Source organism: Rhea americana, unplaced genomic scaffold (assembly GCF_003343005.1).
Source record: "Rhea americana isolate MKP2758 unplaced genomic scaffold, rheAme1 scaffold_319, whole genome shotgun sequence".
Taxonomy (NCBI): Eukaryota; Metazoa; Chordata; class Aves; order Rheiformes; family Rheidae; genus Rhea; species Rhea americana.
The window spans coordinates 688,889-710,001 of NW_028186445.1; the positions used below are offsets into that span (position 1 = coordinate 688,889).

At 36.3% G+C, this 21,113-nt stretch overlaps 2 protein-coding genes across 3 annotated transcripts; both read left to right on the forward strand.

The window, feature by feature from the left end:
• The first annotated feature begins 1,071 nt into the window (after positions 1-1,071).
• On the forward strand, positions 1,072-5,652 carry LOC146592814 (keratin, type I cytoskeletal 12-like). 2 transcript variants are annotated; one of them, XM_085310415.1, is made up of 9 exons: positions 1,072-1,276; positions 1,337-1,740; positions 2,346-2,428; positions 2,647-2,803; positions 3,797-3,958; positions 4,062-4,187; positions 4,569-4,786; positions 5,090-5,172; positions 5,555-5,652. In XM_085310415.1, exons 1-9 carry the CDS (start codon positions 1,081-1,083, stop codon positions 5,650-5,652), a joined length of 1,527 nt encoding a protein of 508 aa, XP_085166541.1. In that variant the 5' UTR covers positions 1,072-1,080. The 2 variants fall into 2 exon arrangements, with proteins under 2 accessions (XP_085166541.1, XP_085166540.1); XM_085310414.1 differs by having other exon boundaries at positions 1,081-1,740.
• A 4,437-nt stretch (positions 5,653-10,089) lies between these two features.
• On the forward strand, positions 10,090-17,162 carry KRT222 (keratin 222). Its single transcript, XM_085310419.1, has 6 exons — positions 10,090-10,200; positions 11,901-12,029; positions 12,800-13,020; positions 14,941-15,017; positions 15,714-15,819; positions 16,949-17,162. Exons 1-6 carry the CDS (start codon positions 10,105-10,107, stop codon positions 17,160-17,162), a joined length of 843 nt encoding a protein of 280 aa, XP_085166545.1. The 5' UTR covers positions 10,090-10,104.
• Positions 17,163-21,113: the final 3,951 nt, after the last annotated feature.

Genomic DNA, 21,113 nt, shown 5'->3' on the forward strand with positions numbered 1-21,113 from the left:
ACTGAAAAACAGACATACTATTGGAGCATGACAGATGAGATGACCTGCGAATTACTATCACATAAAAATCTGATGGTCTGTTTTTCTCCTCGCACCTAAAAGCTGTCTCAGAGGTCCCCTCTCTCCCTTTAAGCACAAAAAAGAGCTGTTAAAATTGAAAAAGTTTTGAAATCCTCAACTACACTAGACATCATTTACCTTATTTTGGGATAACAGCAAAGTATTTAAAAGAAACAAAGGTGGCTTTTTCTTCTCAAAGGTGTAAATGTTGGCAAAAGGTAAGCACATTATACTTATGTTGTAGTAGCACTGTTAGCTTCAGTATTAGACACAGAAAACTGTTTTCCAAGCCTTACAGAGATGATTCAATACCTGAAGGTTTAGGACATAAGATAAAATTACAAATTAAGTTCAGTGTAATCAATTATATTCTATGTTTTCCTATTAATGATCAACATACAAATCACTGACAGTCCATAAGCCTCTCTATGTACTTTTGCTGACCACTTTTTTACTTCATAACAAACGTAGAGAGTGCTGATCTGGCACAGGTTCAGTAAAACATGTCACAAAAGTCTTATGGAGAGAAACTCTTTTTTGACGTGCACACAGGAAGTATGGTATGAAAGGGATCATTCTACTGCCTCAAGCATACTTACACAATAACAACCCCAAATCAAGAAGAGGATGAGTATGTAATGACAAAAAAAATTATTTAGGATGGRTTTAATGTGAAAAGAAATTTCTGCGCACTATTGCACATGGTAAAACATTATTGCGATGTCTTAGTGCTACTCCACCCATCCTCCCTCATACAGCAAATACCTGGAGGGTATTAGATTTCCACACGCATGGACAATTTAGATTTGCACATACCGTTTACTTTGGTCAGAAGATACTAAACTGCCCCCCCCCCAACAAAAAAGAGAGAGAGAGAGAGAAAAGGAAAAAAAAGAATTAAAGAATCTGTTAGGAGGCGTCAAATACTACTGAAACACCCACCACATTCTCTATATAAAGGCTAACCTGTTCTCTGATCAGCCTTGAGTGCTYAGCATAGATTAGGGCACTGTGAGCACCATGGCCCTTTCTGTGCGCACAAGTGGTGGCTCCCGGCAGTTCTCTTCTCGGAGTGGGCTTGCGGGGGGATCTATGAGAATGTCTAGCTCTGGCGGTGGAGGAGGCTTTGGTGGAAGTGGGTTTGGTTTTGGTGGTGGATCTGGTGGAAGTTTTGGTGCTGCTTCTATGCTTGGTTCAAGCTCTGGCTTTAGTGGGGGTTTTGGGGGTAGCTCAGGTGGAGGCTTTGGAAGCAGTTTAAGCAGTGGCTATGGTGGAGGCTTTGGTAGTGGTTTAGGTGGTAGCTATGTAAGTGGCTTAGGCAGTGGCTTTGGTGGAGGTTTAGGAAGTGGTTTTGGCAGCGGCTCAGGCGCTGGATTTGGAAGTGGTTTTGCTAGTGGCTCAGGCACTGGTTTTGGAGGTGGCTTTGGCACTGGTGGTGGTGGTGGTGGCGGCAGTGGGGATGGTAGCCTTCTTTCTGGCTCAAAAAAAGAAACTATGCAGAACCTCAATGATCGTCTAGCTGCTTATCTGGACAAAGTACGATCTCTGGAGGAGGCCAATACTGATTTGGAGCGCAAAATACGAGAGTGGTATGAGAAAAATGGCCCTGGTGCTGGTATCACTGGATCGGGGAATGACTATAGTAAATATTATCCAATAATTGAAGATCTCCGAAGCAAGGTAACAAAGCAATGTACTTAATGCATCTTTTGCATTTGCAATTCACCTAGTAAGATGTTAGATAAAAACAACAAACTTCTTTCAGAAATCGAGAGCAAATTTATTCTACAGTACTTACGCTTCTAATAATCCTCTGTCAGACTCATTGGTATCACATTATGTTGAATTTTTTGTTGCATGTTAACTGCAATTCTGTAGCTATATCACACTTAAAGCTGTGAACCGACTTGGCCTAATTCAAATAAAGAAGTCAGTGACAGACTCCGGCTGTGCAAACTCTTGTTGCTTAAAATGTTTAAATGTATTAAGTTTCTAATTTCTTATGTCATAAATTCAATTCCTGAGAAACTGCTTGGTAAGCTCTTCAGAGATTATGAACTAGAAGTCACAGAATGCAAATTGGTGGTTTTCCATTACGTGAAGCTTGCTGACTTACAGAAGCTGAAAATCTTGTCCTAAATGTTTTCATAGTACGCTATGCAAGGGTCTAACAGATTACCTTTAATTTTATAATCATATTTAGAATTACAGTCACATAAATAGCTATACTGAGCTGTATTCCATCAGGCTATGAAATCATTTTCAGGAAATTGTTTATATTTCAGATCATAAATGCGACTATTGACAACGCAAGAATTATTCTGCAGGTCGATAATGCTAGACTGGCTGCTGATGATTTCAGACTGAAGTGAGTATATCTTAATATTACAAAAACTTTTACTAAAAGTTAGAAAAAACTTTAGTATCTTCAAATATTTCTTTCATTGTAGAATACTTTAACTATTGAACATTATGATAATCATATATATTAACAATTTAGAACAAAAGCTTTCTAATGACATAGTAATAGTTTGCATTTGACCCTATTAACCAAATAAAAAGTATATTTAATGACTTTCCTTAAAGGTATGAGAATGAAGTGGCTCTTCGCCAGAGTGTGGAGGCTGACATCAATGGTCTACGTAGAGTTCTTGATGAGCTGACCTTGACAAGAGCTGATCTAGAGATGCAGATTGAAAGCCTGAATGAAGAATTGGCTTATCTCAAGAAGAATCATGAAGAGGTATTATTTCTATCATAAATTCTTAACAATGAAGAAGAAAAAATGAAATATCAAACATTTCCTTAATCTGTGCCAGAATAGTTACTTGGTTTCGTTATTTGTTTTGTTTGCTGTTCTTCTTCTGAGTTTACTATGTGAAGGAGGGAAAGAAAAACACAGACTATGTCTGATGATACAGTATTACTGATTTTCTCAGTTTTGCCACAAGAAATACTGAGAAGCATTTTTTCTCAGAATGCAAGAACCATGTCTGGTTAGTTTTTGTGGAATCCTTGTTTAGCACATYACACTTTTCCTAGTTTTTAACTTTACAGAATTGAACTTTTCTTGCTTTGCCGTTGCCAAATCAACTCAGAAGTCAATTGTTTGATTTATTCTGGCTATGTACTACCACCACAGCATTTGCTGTACTGTAGAACATATTCTTAACGTCTCTTGCCATTTTTTCTCGGCCTTTTTGTGATAAATGCAGATAATGCAATCCTTGGGCTTTCTTTTAAAAAAATACTTGAAAACAGTACTTATTAATAAAATAAAGATTTTTAAATAAAATAGTTTACATATATTTCAAYCAGAGTGCCAAAACTGTATTTGATACAGATGAACTAAATCACTTCTTTAAGTTATATAAAAATCTAGCAATAAAAACTATGAAATAAATGGAAGCAAACCTACATGCTTACTACAGTCTCTCCCGTTACCAGTACTCTAGAGGTACAGTTAGAGAACACAGACTTCACCTTAACAGCTTCAAAGTGAATCGAAAAATTAAATTACAAGACTACTGAGACAAACAGAAATGACAGCCAAGATGTTATATTCACATTTCACAGTTCTGTATTTTTAAGGAAGTAAAAGAGATGAGAAAATCAGATTAGGAAGAAGTCCTGTTGAAACAGAATTTGTATCACATATATTTCTTTACATATATTTCCGGTAGAATTATTTTGCCTTTTATTAACTGAATCTTGTCTATTCTTTAAATCTCTCCAGGAGCTTCAGGGCTTTCAAAGCAGTGCAGCTGGACAAGTCAGCGTTGAAATGGATGCTGCTCCAGGAATTGACCTCACCAAGCTTTTGAATGACATGAGAGGACAGTATGAAGTCATTGCTGAGCAAAACCGTAAAGAGGCTGAAGCATGGTTCAATGAAAAAGTAAGCACCACAGAGATAGTAAAATAAATGTAAATAAATCAGTCAAATAAATGTAAATATTTGGAATAGTTAAATTACACTCTACCCTTCCTTGACATTTCAGAGTGGGGAGCTGAAAAGGGAAATCTCCACCAATACTGAGCAGCTTCAGTCAGGAAAAAGTGAAATCACAGATCTAAAAAGGACTCTTCAGAGCTTGGAAATTGAACTACAATCTCAGCTTGCCATGGTGTGTTGAGGGGAAGCTACTAAATAGTCATTGCAAATTTTCCAACTTCAAAAATGCTGTTAAATCCTCTACTGTTCTATAGTATTTAAGATTTGCATTTATTTCCTATTAAACTCTGTGTTCTTGTTAGTTCCTAAATAGCAGTAATATCTATAATTGGATTGCAAGTAGCATGCTATAAAGCAGATTCATTTTTATGTTCTCATTCAGTGCAAAGACATTTGAAGAAGGTCACTTTTCAAGCTAGTATTTTGCTTTAAGAAAAAACTAAATTTCTATTAGTAATGAAGCTACACTTATTAAACCATTTGAGTTGCTTTTGTATTTTTAAATACATTTTTTCTTGTCAGTCAGAGTTCATTTAATATCCTTCTTACACAGAAAAAATCCCTTGAAGACACTTTGGCAGAAACAGAAGGAGGTTACTGTGCTCAGCTTTCACAAATACAACTTCAGATTGGGAATCTGGAGTCTCAGCTGTTTCAGGTCAGGGCTGATATGGAGCGCCAGAATGCTGAGTATCAGCAACTTCTAGACATCAAGACTCGTCTGGAAATGGAGATTGAAACTTAYCGTCGCTTGCTGGATGGCGAGTTTGTGTAAGTAACAAATTTATATAAAATATCTTCTCTGTTTTAATTTCTGTAGCAATATCCTTTTCAGGGAAAAAGAAGAGGTATAAATAAATGGCCTGTTCACCAAAAGACAATAAGGCACATACAAAGATTTTGAAATAATTATATCTGATAACTCTTCTTTAAACATATAATCTATTTAGTGAGATTGAGCCACTCTGTATTTATATTAACCTATGAATGCTGACATGAAAAAGGAATAATCTTATTTCTCCTGATCTTGGTAAACATTCTGCAATATTACAAGTGTCTATGATTTATTTTTAGGAGTGCAGGACAGGGAGTTACATTTGAAAGCTCATCTTTGACTGGGTCCAAATCACAAACACAGTCATTGGATTCTTCTCAGGGTAAGTACCTAACATTTCTTTTTACAACCGCTATAATAATCCTGCCCATTAAACTTCAAATAAATATTAATGTATGTACATGTTAATTATATATACAGTTGTTTTATCTAACTAGTAAAACTAGTTGATACAGAATTAGTAAGTACTCCTACAGAATTCTCAGTGATGTCTGCATAGGGATGAAATGTACTAATAATATTACTTTTAAACTCATTCTTGTAACTAAAATAATACATGCTCTTTGATTTAACTACATCATAAAGTTAATCATAACACAAAACCAATTGGAAAGTAAAAAAGATGAAACTGCTTATGTAAGTTTGCTATTCTGCTTTGTATTTTTTAACACTTTAATAACTTTTTGTTTGTTTATGATGTTTAGATCCTACGAAAACTAGAAAGATCAAGACAATTGTCGAGGAAGTAGTAGATGGAAAAGTTGTTGCATCCCATGTTAAGGAAGTTGAAGAGAAGATATAAGACACAATCTGCTACTGCAGAGGATCCATTTATTGCATTCTTCTTTAAAATCAGTAGTAGATTAATAACTTTGTTCTTTTGTCTGAAGTGATAAAATAGATTTGCTTATTTACTAAGATTCTTCTATAAAATGAAACATACATTTTCATTCTCAACAGTTATGCAATATACYTTCTGCTTCAGTCTATAGGTATTGGCCTGCATTATTTTCACCATGTACTTTAAATCTATCATCAATTCTTAGTTCAGTAACTGAAAATACAGTGCATACATTAGGCATTCAATTAGATATGCTCATGGTTTCTTTTTTTACATTTTTAATTAATAGGTAAAATAATTTTGCTGTTCTAACCTCTTCTTCCAGTTTTCTTGACTAATAAAAAAAGACTCAACAAGCTTTGAAATACTAGTTACCTTTCATCCCTCCTACCCTAATTTAGGATTGTAACTCCTGGTCCACATYTGCTATTTTTGTTGGGTATTTTGCATTGCCATGTGCATGTATACATGTTTGCATTCAGTCATCATTTAAAGAAGTCAATCCACTAGTAGAACAAGCATATACAAAAACTGGTTAAATGTGGGATTAAAACACTAATCAATAGCATACAAATTAAAAATCTCAATTTACAGCAGTCTTAAGGATTAAGAGAGAAAGTTTTGCAAGTAGAACAACATATTTTAATAAAATTAATGCTGTAAGCATAGTAGAAAAAAAGAAAGTGCTACATTCCTTTCAAAGTATGCAGCAAACTCAGCTATGAAATAGCAGTTAGATGTCCCAGAGTGCCATCTGGTGGGAATACAATTTGATCTTTTGAATTGAAATTTGACTTCCTGAACTCCACTCAAATGAACTATTTTAAAGAATTTCACCCAGAACTAAATTACAAAACATAACACAATCCCCTTAAAATTTACATCCAATTCTTTTAAAACAACAAGTTATATTTCTTTTCGAATAATATTCAGGTAAAATATGGAAAACATGCCCATAATGTCAAATGACTGACTTAGTGTGCTATGTTACAGCCCAGTTATAAGACTTATCTAGTATCAACAGAAAGGCAAAGATGTCAAATCATTCACATTTTCATTAAATCCCTTCCCGATGAGCTATGACTGACCATCCTACTGTGTTTTGTTTTGATTGTTAGCATGGCAAATGCTAGCATTTAAAAGAACAAAATTCACAGACATTTTGTAAACATGAACAGTAAAACATATGTGAAGATACTCTCAAAACAGGAAATAAATAATTTATCTTCTATTATTTCACCCTAGTTGAGACAATACAATGAATGGAAGWGATTCAAAAGAAAGCTATTTGCTTTCCCTTCTATATGTTGAAAAGCTACAGAACAATAGAAACTAAAAAAAAAAGGTTTGTACCAACCAAAAAGGACGCTGAAAAAAAAAATTTACAAACTTATTGAACTTTGCATACTGACATCACCAAYAGCTTTGAGACAAAACAAAGAAACATGAATATTAGGGCTGAATATTAACAACCACCAGTCATGCAGCTATGCACTAGAAACTGATATTGATAAATACAACAATAAAGTCAGTAAAAATTCATTCAGGAACATACCCATTTGAGTCCACATATAAAAGCCTTATACCTATCTCACAAAACAGATGATTGTTTCATTTCTATTTAAAAAATTATTCATGAGCTTTATTTCTGCATTTGCAAAGCTTGTTTGATTATTGTCTAGACATGTTTCCTCCTGCATTGCATCTATAAGAGCATCAAGTGGTGGAATGTAGTGTTTAGGGGGCAGTTCAGGTCTGGGAGCATATAAGACTGGAGGAAGTAGGGGGCTAGACCTGGATGGATTGCAACTGGTGGTGGCACTGGTGAAGAAACAAAAGAATGCTCCAGGAAAAACGTAATTCCATAGATTCTATGCATCAGTGAGACTTTCAAATAAAAATTACCCAACTGATCAKATTCTAAGCCCATCTTACTCACTCATGAGCCAAAGCAGTATTAATTTTCAGCGGCATTTTTGCTTTCTCTTTTGTGCTCCTCCCTCAAAGACACATATACTTTCAGTATAATTCTATACAAAGAAATAAAGTATATGCCCTGAGGACTGCAAYTGTGATTGCTATGAAATCATTATTCCACAATCCAGAATTCAGAAAATTTAAAGTTTCAGTCATACTTTTGTTTTAATGTAAATGTCCCACTGAATAATCATGCAGTTATCTACATACACATTTATCCTATACTTGCCATTATGATCTAAAGATGACCAAAAGAATTGCTTAGGATCAAGTTTTGATGAATAYAACTAGAAACCACTCTAGCCATTGTCTTGTGACTTAGCAACAGTAATGAACCAAAGCACCTGGCATTCACTACAACATTATATAGTACTCCCCAGAATCCAAATGATTGACTCATAAATATTCAAACTGAGAAGTTAACTAAAATCCACCATCTGTAATAAAATATAAACATTGAAAGTAGCCAGGATTCAAAACTGTATAAACCCCAGTAAACAGAAAGTTGCTTCCACTTACCTTTAGGTTTCAGGGATCTTGTACTCAGCTATTCTTTGCACCTGGAAGAAAAATAGGAAAAAGAGAGCATTAGTATTGATACATTTTTTAAAAACGCTTTTTTAAATGGTAAAATCTGGCAAGCTTTTAGCTCCTATTTTGCCTGAAATAATAAGATTTGTTCATAGACATGTTTTGGTGCGTGAAGCTTAGCTCATGGCACCAAATCCAATATCCCTGCAGAGCATGCTAACTTGCGAGCACTATCCTTGCATTTCAAACCTATACATTTTTGAATTATTCTTGTAAGAAGCTAAACAGTCTTGACTTTGACTCATGTGAACAGAAGATATTCTGAGTCCCAGTGAACTGAAAGCTCACTGTAAAGGATTAGCATTGCAATTAAAAGGAAGATTTACAAACATTTAAAGTTTTTATTTGCTTAAATACATAGGCTCTTCCTATTAAAGTTCATTCTGTCCTAAGGTGTAACACCTCAAATTTGTCTGATTGATTCCTAATGCTTTTATATTACTTGAATGTTCTCATATCATGGATTAAAAACAGTGTATTTTGTTTTTAGAAGTCCATAGAACCAGAATTATTAAGACACTTGCAGAAAAGATGGTAGACAGTAAAATAGTCTCATCTCCGTCCAGGTCTGTTGAAGAACAGCCAGCTAACTAAGAAAAAATAAAATTGAAACACAGGATCCTTTTACAGGTGCCAAGAGACAGAGCCAAGACCAAGGAAGCCTTATGCACACAAGGAGAATTTTAAGTGGYACAATACTTTTATTTCTAAAAAGATGATGGTCTTGTAAATGTTTATGGCCTTTTTTTTTTTAACTGAAGTATATTCTTATTTGGAGCCTAAAAATGCCTTCTGGGGAATAGAATACACCATCTACTTGTTACTGAAATTTGATTTTTTTACTAAATATCTGATGTTGCCGATTTAAAAAAAAACCCTGAAAACAGTTAATAGCGGTTCTTAGCAGACAAGATCATTTGGATGGTAACTAAACAGCAGCCAAGATAAACCAAAAGATCAAGAACTATTTGCAGAAAATACAGAATAGCAAAGAGACAACCTGTATCTTCTGCTTCCCCTGGGAGCTCTCAAAAACCATATAAGGATCTTACATGATCTGCATATACTTTTTGACTGCAATTCTTTAAGTGTCAGTTCACCAGTCTTCGCACTCTGCTGAAGAGAAGCCAACCCCTTGCCACGAGGTACAAGACCATTCTTTACCCCTAGCAGAGCTGATTTATCTTCCTCTTTTTGTGTTCCTAGTCCATAGRAACACAGAAATGTCGGCTGAAAGGATGTCTAAAAGTCCAACACTCTTTTGAAATGGACAACCACCAATACCAGATTAGGTCAGCTATACTTTTGCCCAGCTGAGTCTTAGAAACTTTCAAAGATGGAAATTTGGTAACGTTCCTAGGCAACCTGTGCTTCACCACCCTCCTGGCGGAGGCACATCCCAGCAGCGTTGTCAGCGCTATGGGTATACAGCTGGAGTACTGTTSCATTCTCTTGCATTGTATGATTGCACTCCCATGCTATGCAGCTGTAATTTTGCTTTTTTTTTTTAATCTCTTAACTTCAAAAATTTTAGGTTGTCAAGTATAAAAATTACAGTGTAACAAAAACAAAGACATTGTATGTATTTGTTTCTGCACATTATCAGGTATTACCACATTAATCACTCCAAAAGTAATAGAGAGTTGTATTACTAACCTTATTTTTTAAAAACAATTGAAAAGATCTGACCTTCCAGCACTTCCTCAAAAACAGAGCTCTGCAGCTTTAAAATTTGCCTGTACTTTCTCTCACGCTCAGTTCTCACTGCAGGCACTGAAGGCTCTGCAGCAGCCAGCTCATCCTATCAATAAGGTTCAGTTAGCCAAGGTGGAGGATGGGAAGAGAATGGAACTGTCCCAGCTCCTCAATGAGATCAGGGCAAACTATGAAACGCTCATCACCAGAAATCAGATAAAGACCATCATCTCAACAAGGACCCAGGTAATGACTTCATGCAGACACACACCTTCCAGAGTAAGGAGACAATCCTTGTCTATACAATTCCTGCCTCAGTCTCCATGAGGTACAGTATTTCCTTTTCAATGCAGCATATTACTGGGGAAGGGATTTTGATTTTACTGCAGTAAGATTAGAACTAGAAGATAAGGAAATGTTTTRAGTAGAGTATGAATTTCACCTAAAGGAATACTATGTAATGCATCTGGATGTTCTTCTGTACCTGCAACGGTGATATTGYTGTGATTTAAAAAATGATGACATATGCAGTAACATGCATAGCTCCATTTAGTTATCCCAAAGGACAAGAATAGCTTGAAAATCAAAGAGAATGTACAGAAGCCATTTATACAAAGGCTTACAGATTTTAGCACCTGTATAGAAGAAAACTGTATCTTCTCGAGAACTATTTTATAATGTTCTCAGTAAAACTGTTATACTTTTCAGCAAATATTATTTGTTCTTTCATGTAGAATTATTGTTATCAACATACAGTGTTATTATTATAAATTTACATATAGAACATCCCTAAATCACAACTGAACTTTGTAATAAAATGAAAAAAACATTTACAACCATCAAATGCCAGGAAATTCAGGCTGAAAAATGGGTATTATATCACCCTGTTGTATGTAGGTATTGCAGGTTTCTTTTTTTCTTTTTTCTTTTTTTTTTTTTAACAGGCCAGAGTACCTACTATAAGCTGGCTAATCTACACAGTACTCCAATGACACAAAGCAGTCATAAACTAGATAGTTAAGCCAAGTTCACATTTGTGTTTGGAACAAAACAGCCAGTCTACTGACATAGTCTGGTCTCATAAATTCTGCAGTACCTASGCACAAAAGGACAAGCAAAGAATATTGAGCTGAAGAGTGTTTGCTTGTGGATTAGCCAAATGTACATTTTTCAYCAAAATAATGACCTGATAATAGGCTAAATAGGCTAGTATATTACCAAAATAAAATCTTATTTTACTTACTTACTAAGACCTGAGCTAAAGATTTTATTTCCTTAGAGTTGATGGCACCACAAGAACCCATATAAAGCAGTAAAATATGCAAAAGAGCATGTATAGTTTCAAGTGCTTACGGTATCCTCAGCACTTGCAGTAAAATACAGAACTGTAAACGAAAATTCTCATCAGCAAAATAATCATTCTAGAAGTACATTCTAGAAGTGTCTGAATCAGAGATTACCTCAAATCTAAAGTGACCCCACGAAAGCTTAGAAAAATATTTTAATGGGTTAAAATGTATTTATTTGCAAACACAATAAACTGTTGTTTGACTATTTATTTTCCTTTTCTTAGAATAAGCTTCAGCCTCATCCATGGCAAATCATCTCAAATAATACATTAGATCAAATCAGTTTAAGTTTATTAATTCCACTACAACTGGGGGGCCACTTTTCCCACTATAAATGTAAAGAACAGGTTGCTTCAATTCTGAATTAGGTCACATTAACATGGGTATGAGCATACATACAGAGAGCATGCCAACTTTTTCCATCTCACTCAGCAGTATAGGGAGCTCTTCACTGTACTGTATATAAAAGATTAATTCATCACTGCTAGCTTTACCAAAATTACACAGATMTTAAAAATCACAATTAGAGATTTTTATATATTTTATTTTCATTGTTTAGATACTTTAATACTGTTATCTTTTTTATATCTACTGTAGCTAGAAGAAGCTACAATTAAAAGAATGGACAGAGATGCAGAAGCATTAAAGGCAGCCAGAGCAGAACTCAGTGAAGCCAGACGGCAGTGGCACCATATGCAAATTGAAATTGAATCTCTCCATGCTGTGGTAAGCATGGTAAAATGATACCTCAAAATCTCCTGGAAAAAGTAAATATTTTTATTGATGTAAACTACTCCATAATTCTGAATATGAGATAGTCACATCCACTATAAAGTGAAAATGCAAGAAACCCATAAATAGCTTTACCTTGGATTTTCATCTCATCACAGAGATCACTAACCAACAAACAATAAGTTTATTAATTGTTAAAGTTTAAGAATATMCAACCTTTTGGATCAGCAGCTGTCATTCAATATAATAAACTCATTTTTTCACTCCTGCCAAACACACACTTGCCTGATATTCCCCTATCAATTTCCCAGTTATTCTACTGAACCAATTCAAACCACGTTTACTATTACAACTTTTTGTGAATCTATGGCCCAAATTTATCAATACATTCATAACAGATCATGTCAGCCATTTACTGAATTTGATAATATAGATAGGATATTCAGTTTTTGGACCACTCAGTTTTTGTATGATACAGAGCTTGTTATCATTTTAATCATACGGGTAAAATCAGTGATCTGTAGAATCAGTGGCAGTAAATTGATGGTAAAATAGAAGGCTAAAAATTTTTATTCTATCTTGAATCAYTACACATTTTAGAGGAAAAATTCTCAGCAAAAGTTTTATCTTAAAAGCTTTACTTCTGTTGCTAAAAAGTCTTAAAAGAACTGGTTTTAAAATACACTGTCTGATTGTTAATGAAAAGTATGTATAACATCCTTACACATACTTTCTAAATCTTAAAATATGAGTTAATTTAACAGGAAAAGGGTTTGGAACGTTCACTGCGTGCCACAGAGCAGCAGTACCATATGCAACTTCAAAATTTAGAAGCTGAGATTGAAAGTTTAGAGAAAGAGCTACAGGAAGTGAGAAGAGGTATTGAGAAACAGCTTCAAGAACATGAAATTCTACTGAACACTAGGATGAAACTGGAGGAGGAAATAGCAACCTATCGCAGTCTGCTTGAGCAAGAAGAGAACAGGTATTTGTTGCACAGAGAAAGAATATTCAAATTCATCTTCCATTTCAGAACTCCTCATTCAAATAATCATCAGAGTTGTAATTACAGGAACCGATCATTTAAAAAATTACATGCACATTATAGTATAAAATCCTTTAAAATGTTTTCATTTCATCTTATATGAATATGTATATATACTCACATATTCATACATGCATAAAAACATTAAATGATTTCATGAAGTAAGATGTATCTTTTATAAAGCCTGAAGCACTTCTCTGTTTTTTATGTTTATATTTAGGCATGTTACTGGTTTCGCTGAATTTAGCTTTTAGACTGTCTACAGACAATTTGGGTTCCAACCACCGCAACTGTGAAAATCATTTAATATTCACTAATTTGCAATTAAAACACTACATTTTCATTGYATATATGTTCATAAATAAAAGTTGAAAAATGAATATATATGTACATATATGATTATATATGTTTAGGCTAATATATTATTAAGCATTTGCTTCAGTGGAACACATAATGGATTTAATTCATTGGTGGTAATTCGGTGTCACTTCAATAAACTTATAAAATCATAAAAAAGCAAAAGCAAATTAGTCAAAACTTGTAAACAGTTTAGTGCTGCAATAATGTACTATCTAGCTTTAACTCTTTAAGAAAAGAACATTGTGTAATTGCAATTGCCTACACAAGTCAGTCCTCACAGTTCTTCTTTGATCCATATACACTACCTTGCTTTTATATTAGAATGATCCTTTGCAAGCTGATACGAAAAAGTGAATTCCCTGAAGTCATCAAAACTCATCTAGCAAATCTCAAGGACAATGCAGAACAAAGGCAAGATACAGGTTTACATGTCATGTAAACATATCAAACATCAATGGAACTCTCACGATAAAAAATATCCTTCTCTCTCATAAATCGCAAAAAAAACCTGTCAGCAAAGGAAGACTCCACATTTTTGCAACACAGTGTCTCCACAATATACTGCAGATAACCATAAGATTACTGCATCCTCAGGCAAATCACTGCATGTTAATGCAGCCCTTTCAGCACATTAACTACTTGACAGAGTTTCTGTTTGTCTCAGACCATAAATGAAGCAAGTCCATATGCATCAAATTATGTCAGAAGTTCATACTTCATCACACAACAGATATCTATTTGCATGTGAAGTTTGTATTACCCAGTATTATTCGAAGTGTGTTGAGTCAATGCAATTAGGAGGAATTATATTAGGATACTATCAAAGAATATGCGTTTGCGTGACACTCCCGTGGTTCCAATGCATCATGGCTGCCCCCTTCTCTCCCTGGTACACAAATACCAGCCACAAGAGAGGCAGCTACACAAGTATCAACAACAAAGAGCATAAGGGAAAGGTGAGATAGCATGTCCTGCACTCGGCACTTGTATCAACAACAAAGAGCATAAGGGAAAGGTGAGATAGCACGTCCTGCACTCGGCACTTGTATCTTAACAAAACCAAGCGCACTCTTCTGAGAGCTTTCATTGGAACGCTGCCTCCCTTACCCACCTCGAGAAAATACAGGGTTTCAGCCCAACAACCTCATGCGTGTCCGCGCAGCAGGATTCCGAACGGGGGGGGGTCCATCGCCTATTTAATACTTGTAACTCTGTGAAAACATACACAGCTCAGTCTTAATGCAATTAAATAGCTCTTCCTGACAAACAACAAACTGGAAAAAAAAGAGAAAATAATGATGAAATATACACAGAAATTTTCACCAACTTTCTTTGGTTCTATAATCAAAATGTTAGAAATTCTAACAAATATTTACTACAGTCAACCAGAATTTCTTATAATTCTTGCATTTTTTAGATTTTCCCCAGTTGTTCATGATACAATTATGAGTTATAGATTAAAATAATTCAGTATGATTGTAATGATTTTTACTTTTGCAGGTTTCGTTGTTCTATACCTRACCAAAAGGATGACAAAAAACCTACCACTAGCAAGATTGCCTTTACCCTGCCTTCAAGTGAGTTCTTTTATAAACATTCTTCKCCTGAGTTTCCTAAACAGTAAATCACATACTTGTTATTCAGAGCAGAATCAATACAATACTAAAAATTTGCAAGACAAATTCCAACACTGCATTAATGTATATTAATGCATCATTACATCAGATATCAATATGCATAGCGGATTCTGTATTTAATTATCATAGAGTAAGGAAATAACTTTCTGATTTCTCAGTTTCAGATATATTGCCATATGTTCCAGTCTATCTTTAAAAAACAGTTATATGCTTGATCTAGACACAGGTAACATCAAAAATATTTACACACATATCTATATATATAGCTCACTTGTCTCTAGACGAGGCCACAAAATACACCTAGATTTGGAAGGGAGGGCACACTGATGTATCATTTTGTATCAGAATCTTTTTTGCTGGAGTTTGTGCAGAAAGGGGCACAGAAAGCAGCACTATTTTCCAAAAAATGGCAGAAAATGTTTTTCTTATACGACTGTATATACTAGATGACCATTAGAAGATACATTATTTAACTGAAAGATTATAACCCCTGAAGGAGGTCCCTGACTACTGAAAAATTGCTGGCTATTATAATAGGATCTTTTTTTCTGGTATAGCAGGAGGAAAAATACCTTCTGTTCTTGTGCCCTGACCTTATTTTTCTCCATGTGTGTATATTTGCATTTTCTTTTGCAGATGGTGTAAAGAAGCATGAAATTGAGAAGGTGGAATTGGTGACAAAACAAGCCATCCTAGATGGAAATATTATGAAGGAAAGTGCTGAAGCTCATGGCACTATACAGTAAGATAAACATGAATTTAACAAAATAACAATTTTAAGTAAATGGTGGGCACTACTCTTCAGTATTTTGACTTCTCCTTTTATTAGTATGCTGTATCATTTTCATAGAGCAAAGATGTCCCAGGGCAAGTTATATTGATTGGCATGTTACTGATAAACTAAATTTTAAAGCCCTTCTTATAAGCATTTRTATAATAAATTAATGACATCATAACAATGCTTCTAATTGGTAATTTTTATTTCTGACGAGAATGAAACTATTCATAATTCAGTTAGTTAAGGCTAAAAGGGTTCATATCATGCTTGCAAAGTCGCTCTAGGATATATATATATATTTTTATGCATGTAAATTCAGGGAACTTCAAACTAGGTTCCTTGGTGGGCATGTGAAAGCCTGTTCAGTACATATTATTCATCTTAATTTGCTTTACTAGTGTTGGATTGCATCATTCCGCTCTGTAAGTTCTTTTGTATACTAGCATCTAACATAACATTTAATACGCATCTAACATAACATTTAATACGCATACCATGTCACTAATATTTAACTATAATTATGTGCTAAAACCATGCAGAAATTCTTATTAAAAACAGATGCCATCATATGGTCTAATGCAAATATTCCATATATGAAGCTTATTTTCATACATAATTTTGTGCATCTTACACAGATAATTTAGATACAGATCCTGAAACACACTTACAGGATTTCAGTGCCTAAATATCATTCAAGTAGCTGCATCTTCACTTCTCCATATTTAAATTCTGTCTTTTCTTTTTAATTTGATGTGGATCTACATTCTGAGGTTTGGATCTAGAATTAGATTTTTCACCTCCCTTTTCAGATGCACAAATTCTGGTATGTCTACTACAGTACAGCAACTTCTAACAAATAATTTGAGGTTGGATTACAAACTTTCTCCTGGGTAGCAAGCTGCCTGATGCAGCAATGGTTTTCTTTTGTATCCTTAGAATGCAGCTGTAGAAAAAAAAAATGGTGTCTCAGAACCCAACTAAAATGACTTGACACTCTATTAAGCAACTTCTTATTACATTTTAAAAGTAATCCTGAACATAYGCACTGCGTAATGCTTCAAGGATCACAAATACATTTGCTTTATTGTTTCAGGACAGAGAAAGTGGATGAAGTTATCAAAGAATGGGAAGGTTCCTTCTTTAAGGACAACCCTCGCTTAAGGAAAAAATCTGTTTCATTGCGCTTTGATCTCCACCTAGCAGCAACTGATGAAGGATGTTTACACACTAAACAGAAAATGCTTCCAGACATTGAAGTCAGGCTGGTAATGAGGAGGTCTTGCAGTATTCCTTCTATCAAACCTTAACCTACAGCAAACTAACCCAAAGTTCATTTGTAATGGGCTCTGGAAATAAACTGTAGAGGAACTTACATGGCCTCTGTCCACCTTGCTAGAACTACAAAACTTTACCAAGTATGTACTTTGATTAATAAAATAAGAATGTATAAGTCTTTTAAAGGAAAGGGAGAAGGACAAGGGAGTTAGTTTTCAATAATCTAACTTCTACTGGTTTTCTACTCTGGGTATGCTCCTTTAGTTTTCTCATTATTATTCTTCTTTTGTAGTATTTCATTAAGTATTTAAGAATTAAACTATAACTTTATACCTTGACATATGCTGTCTTTGTAAAAGAGAAACTATTTTCTCTTTCTGGAAATGAGAACTGCATATTTCATTGTCATAATTATTCAATATTGCATACTCATAATGACTGATGAAATCTTGTAATAGTTTCTACCACAAGTGTCATACTTGAAATGCATTTTAAAACATTTTCTAAAAACAAAAAATTACATGCAAAGATGCTCTTAAAATACATAAAATATTAATAAATTATTTTCTTTTAAAAGTGGCTGATATTTTTAAATTATATTTTTAGGATGTAACTTATCAAAAATTTATTTCCATTATATAATCACATAGAAATTTCTTAAAAGAGTTGTTACAAAATAATAATATTTAGCCATATTATCCCAATGATTTTTAAGCAGCAATTTCCACTGAAAATCAATCGCTGTCTTATTTGTCCATGTGTACCAGTACTATAACTTTCTTAGCCATACTAAATAAAATTATACCCTTGAATTGTTCAAATTTAAGGAGTAAACCAACCATTTTTAATACTGGTATTTAATTTTTACCTCACATATTACAACAATGTAAATTAGAACAACTTCAACAAATTCCCCTTTTGAAAAATCTTACAGGCGAGTTATGCTCTTRTTCTAGTACATATAACAAATTACTATTATGCCAGCATACACCTATTATAGCTTCACTTAAACGGTCAAAATAAGGGCTATATATTTAAAGTAAAATTCTGCCATATGTATTAGGTACCCTCACTACTATTCAAAGTAGCTTTGGTCAAACGCAAAGTACAATAGATGATCTTACATCTTTACACAGAAAAAAACAGAAATAAAACTCAGACATATTTTCTTTATGAGGACACAAAACAAATTTCAAATAGAATTGCATTAAGATACAAATGACTGTTGATGAAGATTTTTAAGAGGCAGTGATACCGTAAACTCTAACTCAGTCTAAGTCATTGGGATAGCAGGGGCTCAGAATCTAGCAAAACCACGTACAATATTTATTAGATCCATGGTAGCATGCAAACATTATTTTGAGTGTCAGTAATTGCCTTACTACTTATGGCATGCGTAACAAAAACTGATACTGAAAATTTTTTTAGTATTAAGTTATGCTTCTGTCTTCTGTTAATAGTACAAACAATGCACTTATACCGCCTAYAGCTCTGTATCTACTGTATAAAGCTGGCTAAGTATCATTAACCTTAATATTGATCTAGTCTTGTTAATACTTGAGTATTTGGCATCCTGAATGTAATAGCCTGCCCTCGCATTTTCACTATGCAGCATTTCTTTGTGCTTATACTATGTACATTTAACAATACTTGAATTTGAACTCAGTTTTAATTGCTTTCAGGCACTTTAAACAGGGATATGAATTTACCAAAGTAAATGATAGTACTATGATAAAAAGTAATAAAACTAAGTTTGCCCATGCATATTTTGTGAGTTTGATATGTGTATCTTAAGAAGAAAGAAGTAACAGAAAAATATAAAAAATWCAATAAAAAGTCAGTAAAAAAACTTTAGCAATGAAGCTGAGTGGTTTTTAAAGCTCTTCTCTACAATTAATAAATTATGGAGTATGCATGAAGTAGTCAAAAGTAGGAACAAAACTAAGTTATATTTAACCTCTTAACAGGTATTTTCTCACCTGTTCTTCACAAACTTCTATCGATGTGAAACCAATGGACTAAAAAGAGCCTGATTTAGCTGACTATCTGAGGAACCTCTGGAGTCTCATATTGTTTTAATCACCAAATGGAAGCAGCAGATTGTTCTATTGTTCTTCAACAAATTTCCACTGTGGCCATAGAGAGCATACTGTAAGCAGATGAACACAAAATTATTCTTTTTTTGTCCATGAAAGTGTGTTTAATAACAAACTTGTTTGGACAAACTGCAGGCATCAAGAAATGGGTCTAACTTGCAGCAACACAGAATCTCATTAAGTTTTTTCAAAACAACAGATGTTTCTGCTTACTGTCTGGTCAGGAACATTCACTGTTTGGCTTTCCTTCAGCTRCCATATTCACCAGGTCCACCAAAATCTTCAAGTGTCTAGAATTTAATTTTATTAGCAATATGACAGTATTTCAACTCCCAACTTTACATTTTTAATGTAAACTTCAGTAATTTTTACTGTACAAAACCATCAGTGTGGAACACTGATGTCTGAAATTGTTCATGTTCTTCAGATATTCAGAGCTGCAAGGCATATTGCATTCTGTGTTTGCAAGCTTTTCGCCTCCATACATGATACATTTGCTATTTATGTGAGAAATTGTCCTGGATTATTTCAGAGCTCCCTGCCCAGTCTAATTTACATTCTTCTACAATTCAGCTGCTAAGTACTTGAGCTCATCTGCCTTGTTTAGTCCAAAATTAAAATCTACGCCGATTTGTAACTGTTTCTCACAGCCCATACAATTAGCTTTCACTATGTTCATCACTATGCTCATCACCGTGCTGTTCTGCGGGCTGGCCTACTTCCTCTAGGCCTTCTCTCACCAAYACACGAAGCCTTCTTGGTTCTTCTCACAGTACCTTAAGCAAGAGAAAACTTTGGGCTAAATTCTGTTGCTGAACTTCTCTTCAAAGCGATGTCATTCCCAGATCATTGCTTTAGGACTGTAGAGCCCATTTTACAGGGAAAAACGGTTCCTCAACACTGCCAGGACAGCTCACCCACACTCTTTACCGCGTTCCTGAGAGTTATCAAGGCCCAGAGGCAGCGTCTGTTCYTGACGGGCCCAGTCACCGCAACACCCGCAGGCTGCTGCCATTGGGGCCCGCCCAGCCCCGCGGCCCCGGGGCCCAGCTCTTCCCACTCCTCTCCTGCCCTGTCGCCACCGTCCCGCTGCGGCAGCGCCAGGCGGCGGCCACCGTGCCGCGGGGATGAGCCCGGCCCGGCGGCGGCGGCCGCGCTCCCCTCAGAGGCGGCGAAACCAGAAATGGCGCCAAACAGCCGCTGGGCGCGTGGAGGGCGCGAGGCGCCAACGGCCTCGCTCCCCCCCGCGCCTGCCTGGACATTCCCAGCCGCAGATTCGCCACAGAGAGACAACGCCGCAGCGCGCTCCAAGCACCCCCGCCGCCCGCCTGGCCGCCGCGGTCCGGGTAACGGCGGCCCGGGCGGGGGCTGCCGGCCTCGGCGGGAAGGCGAGAGGCAGGGCAGCATCGGTGTGGAAAGTGCGGAGGGGAACACGAAGGCAGGCGGGCGGCTCCCCGCGCGCACCTGCCCCTCGCTGCGGCGAGGAGGGGCGAAGGGGCCGAGCCCGGCGCTGGAGCCGGCGCTGGAGCCGGCGGGGCTGCGGCGGGAGGGGCCGGCGGGGCCCCAGCCTCGGCAGCGCCGGCAAAACACCGGGCTCCGGGGGGCGGCGAGGCCGCGCCTGCGCGCAGCACCCGGAGCTGCCTTTACCCGCCGCGTGCCGCAGATTCGCCACAGCCCGCTCCGGCCTCCCTCGGTCCCCGGCGGGTTCCGGGGCGCGGGGCGGGCGCGCCCGGCGGCGATCCCGGAGGGGAAGGCGGCAGCGGCAGCAGCCCAGCGGCCTCGGCGGTGAAACCCGAGCAGGCTCCGTGGCTGGGGCGGGGCGGGGGCTGCGTGTGGAAAGTGCGGAGGCGCAGGCGCGGCCCGCGCTGCTGCCCCAGCCCTGTGGGG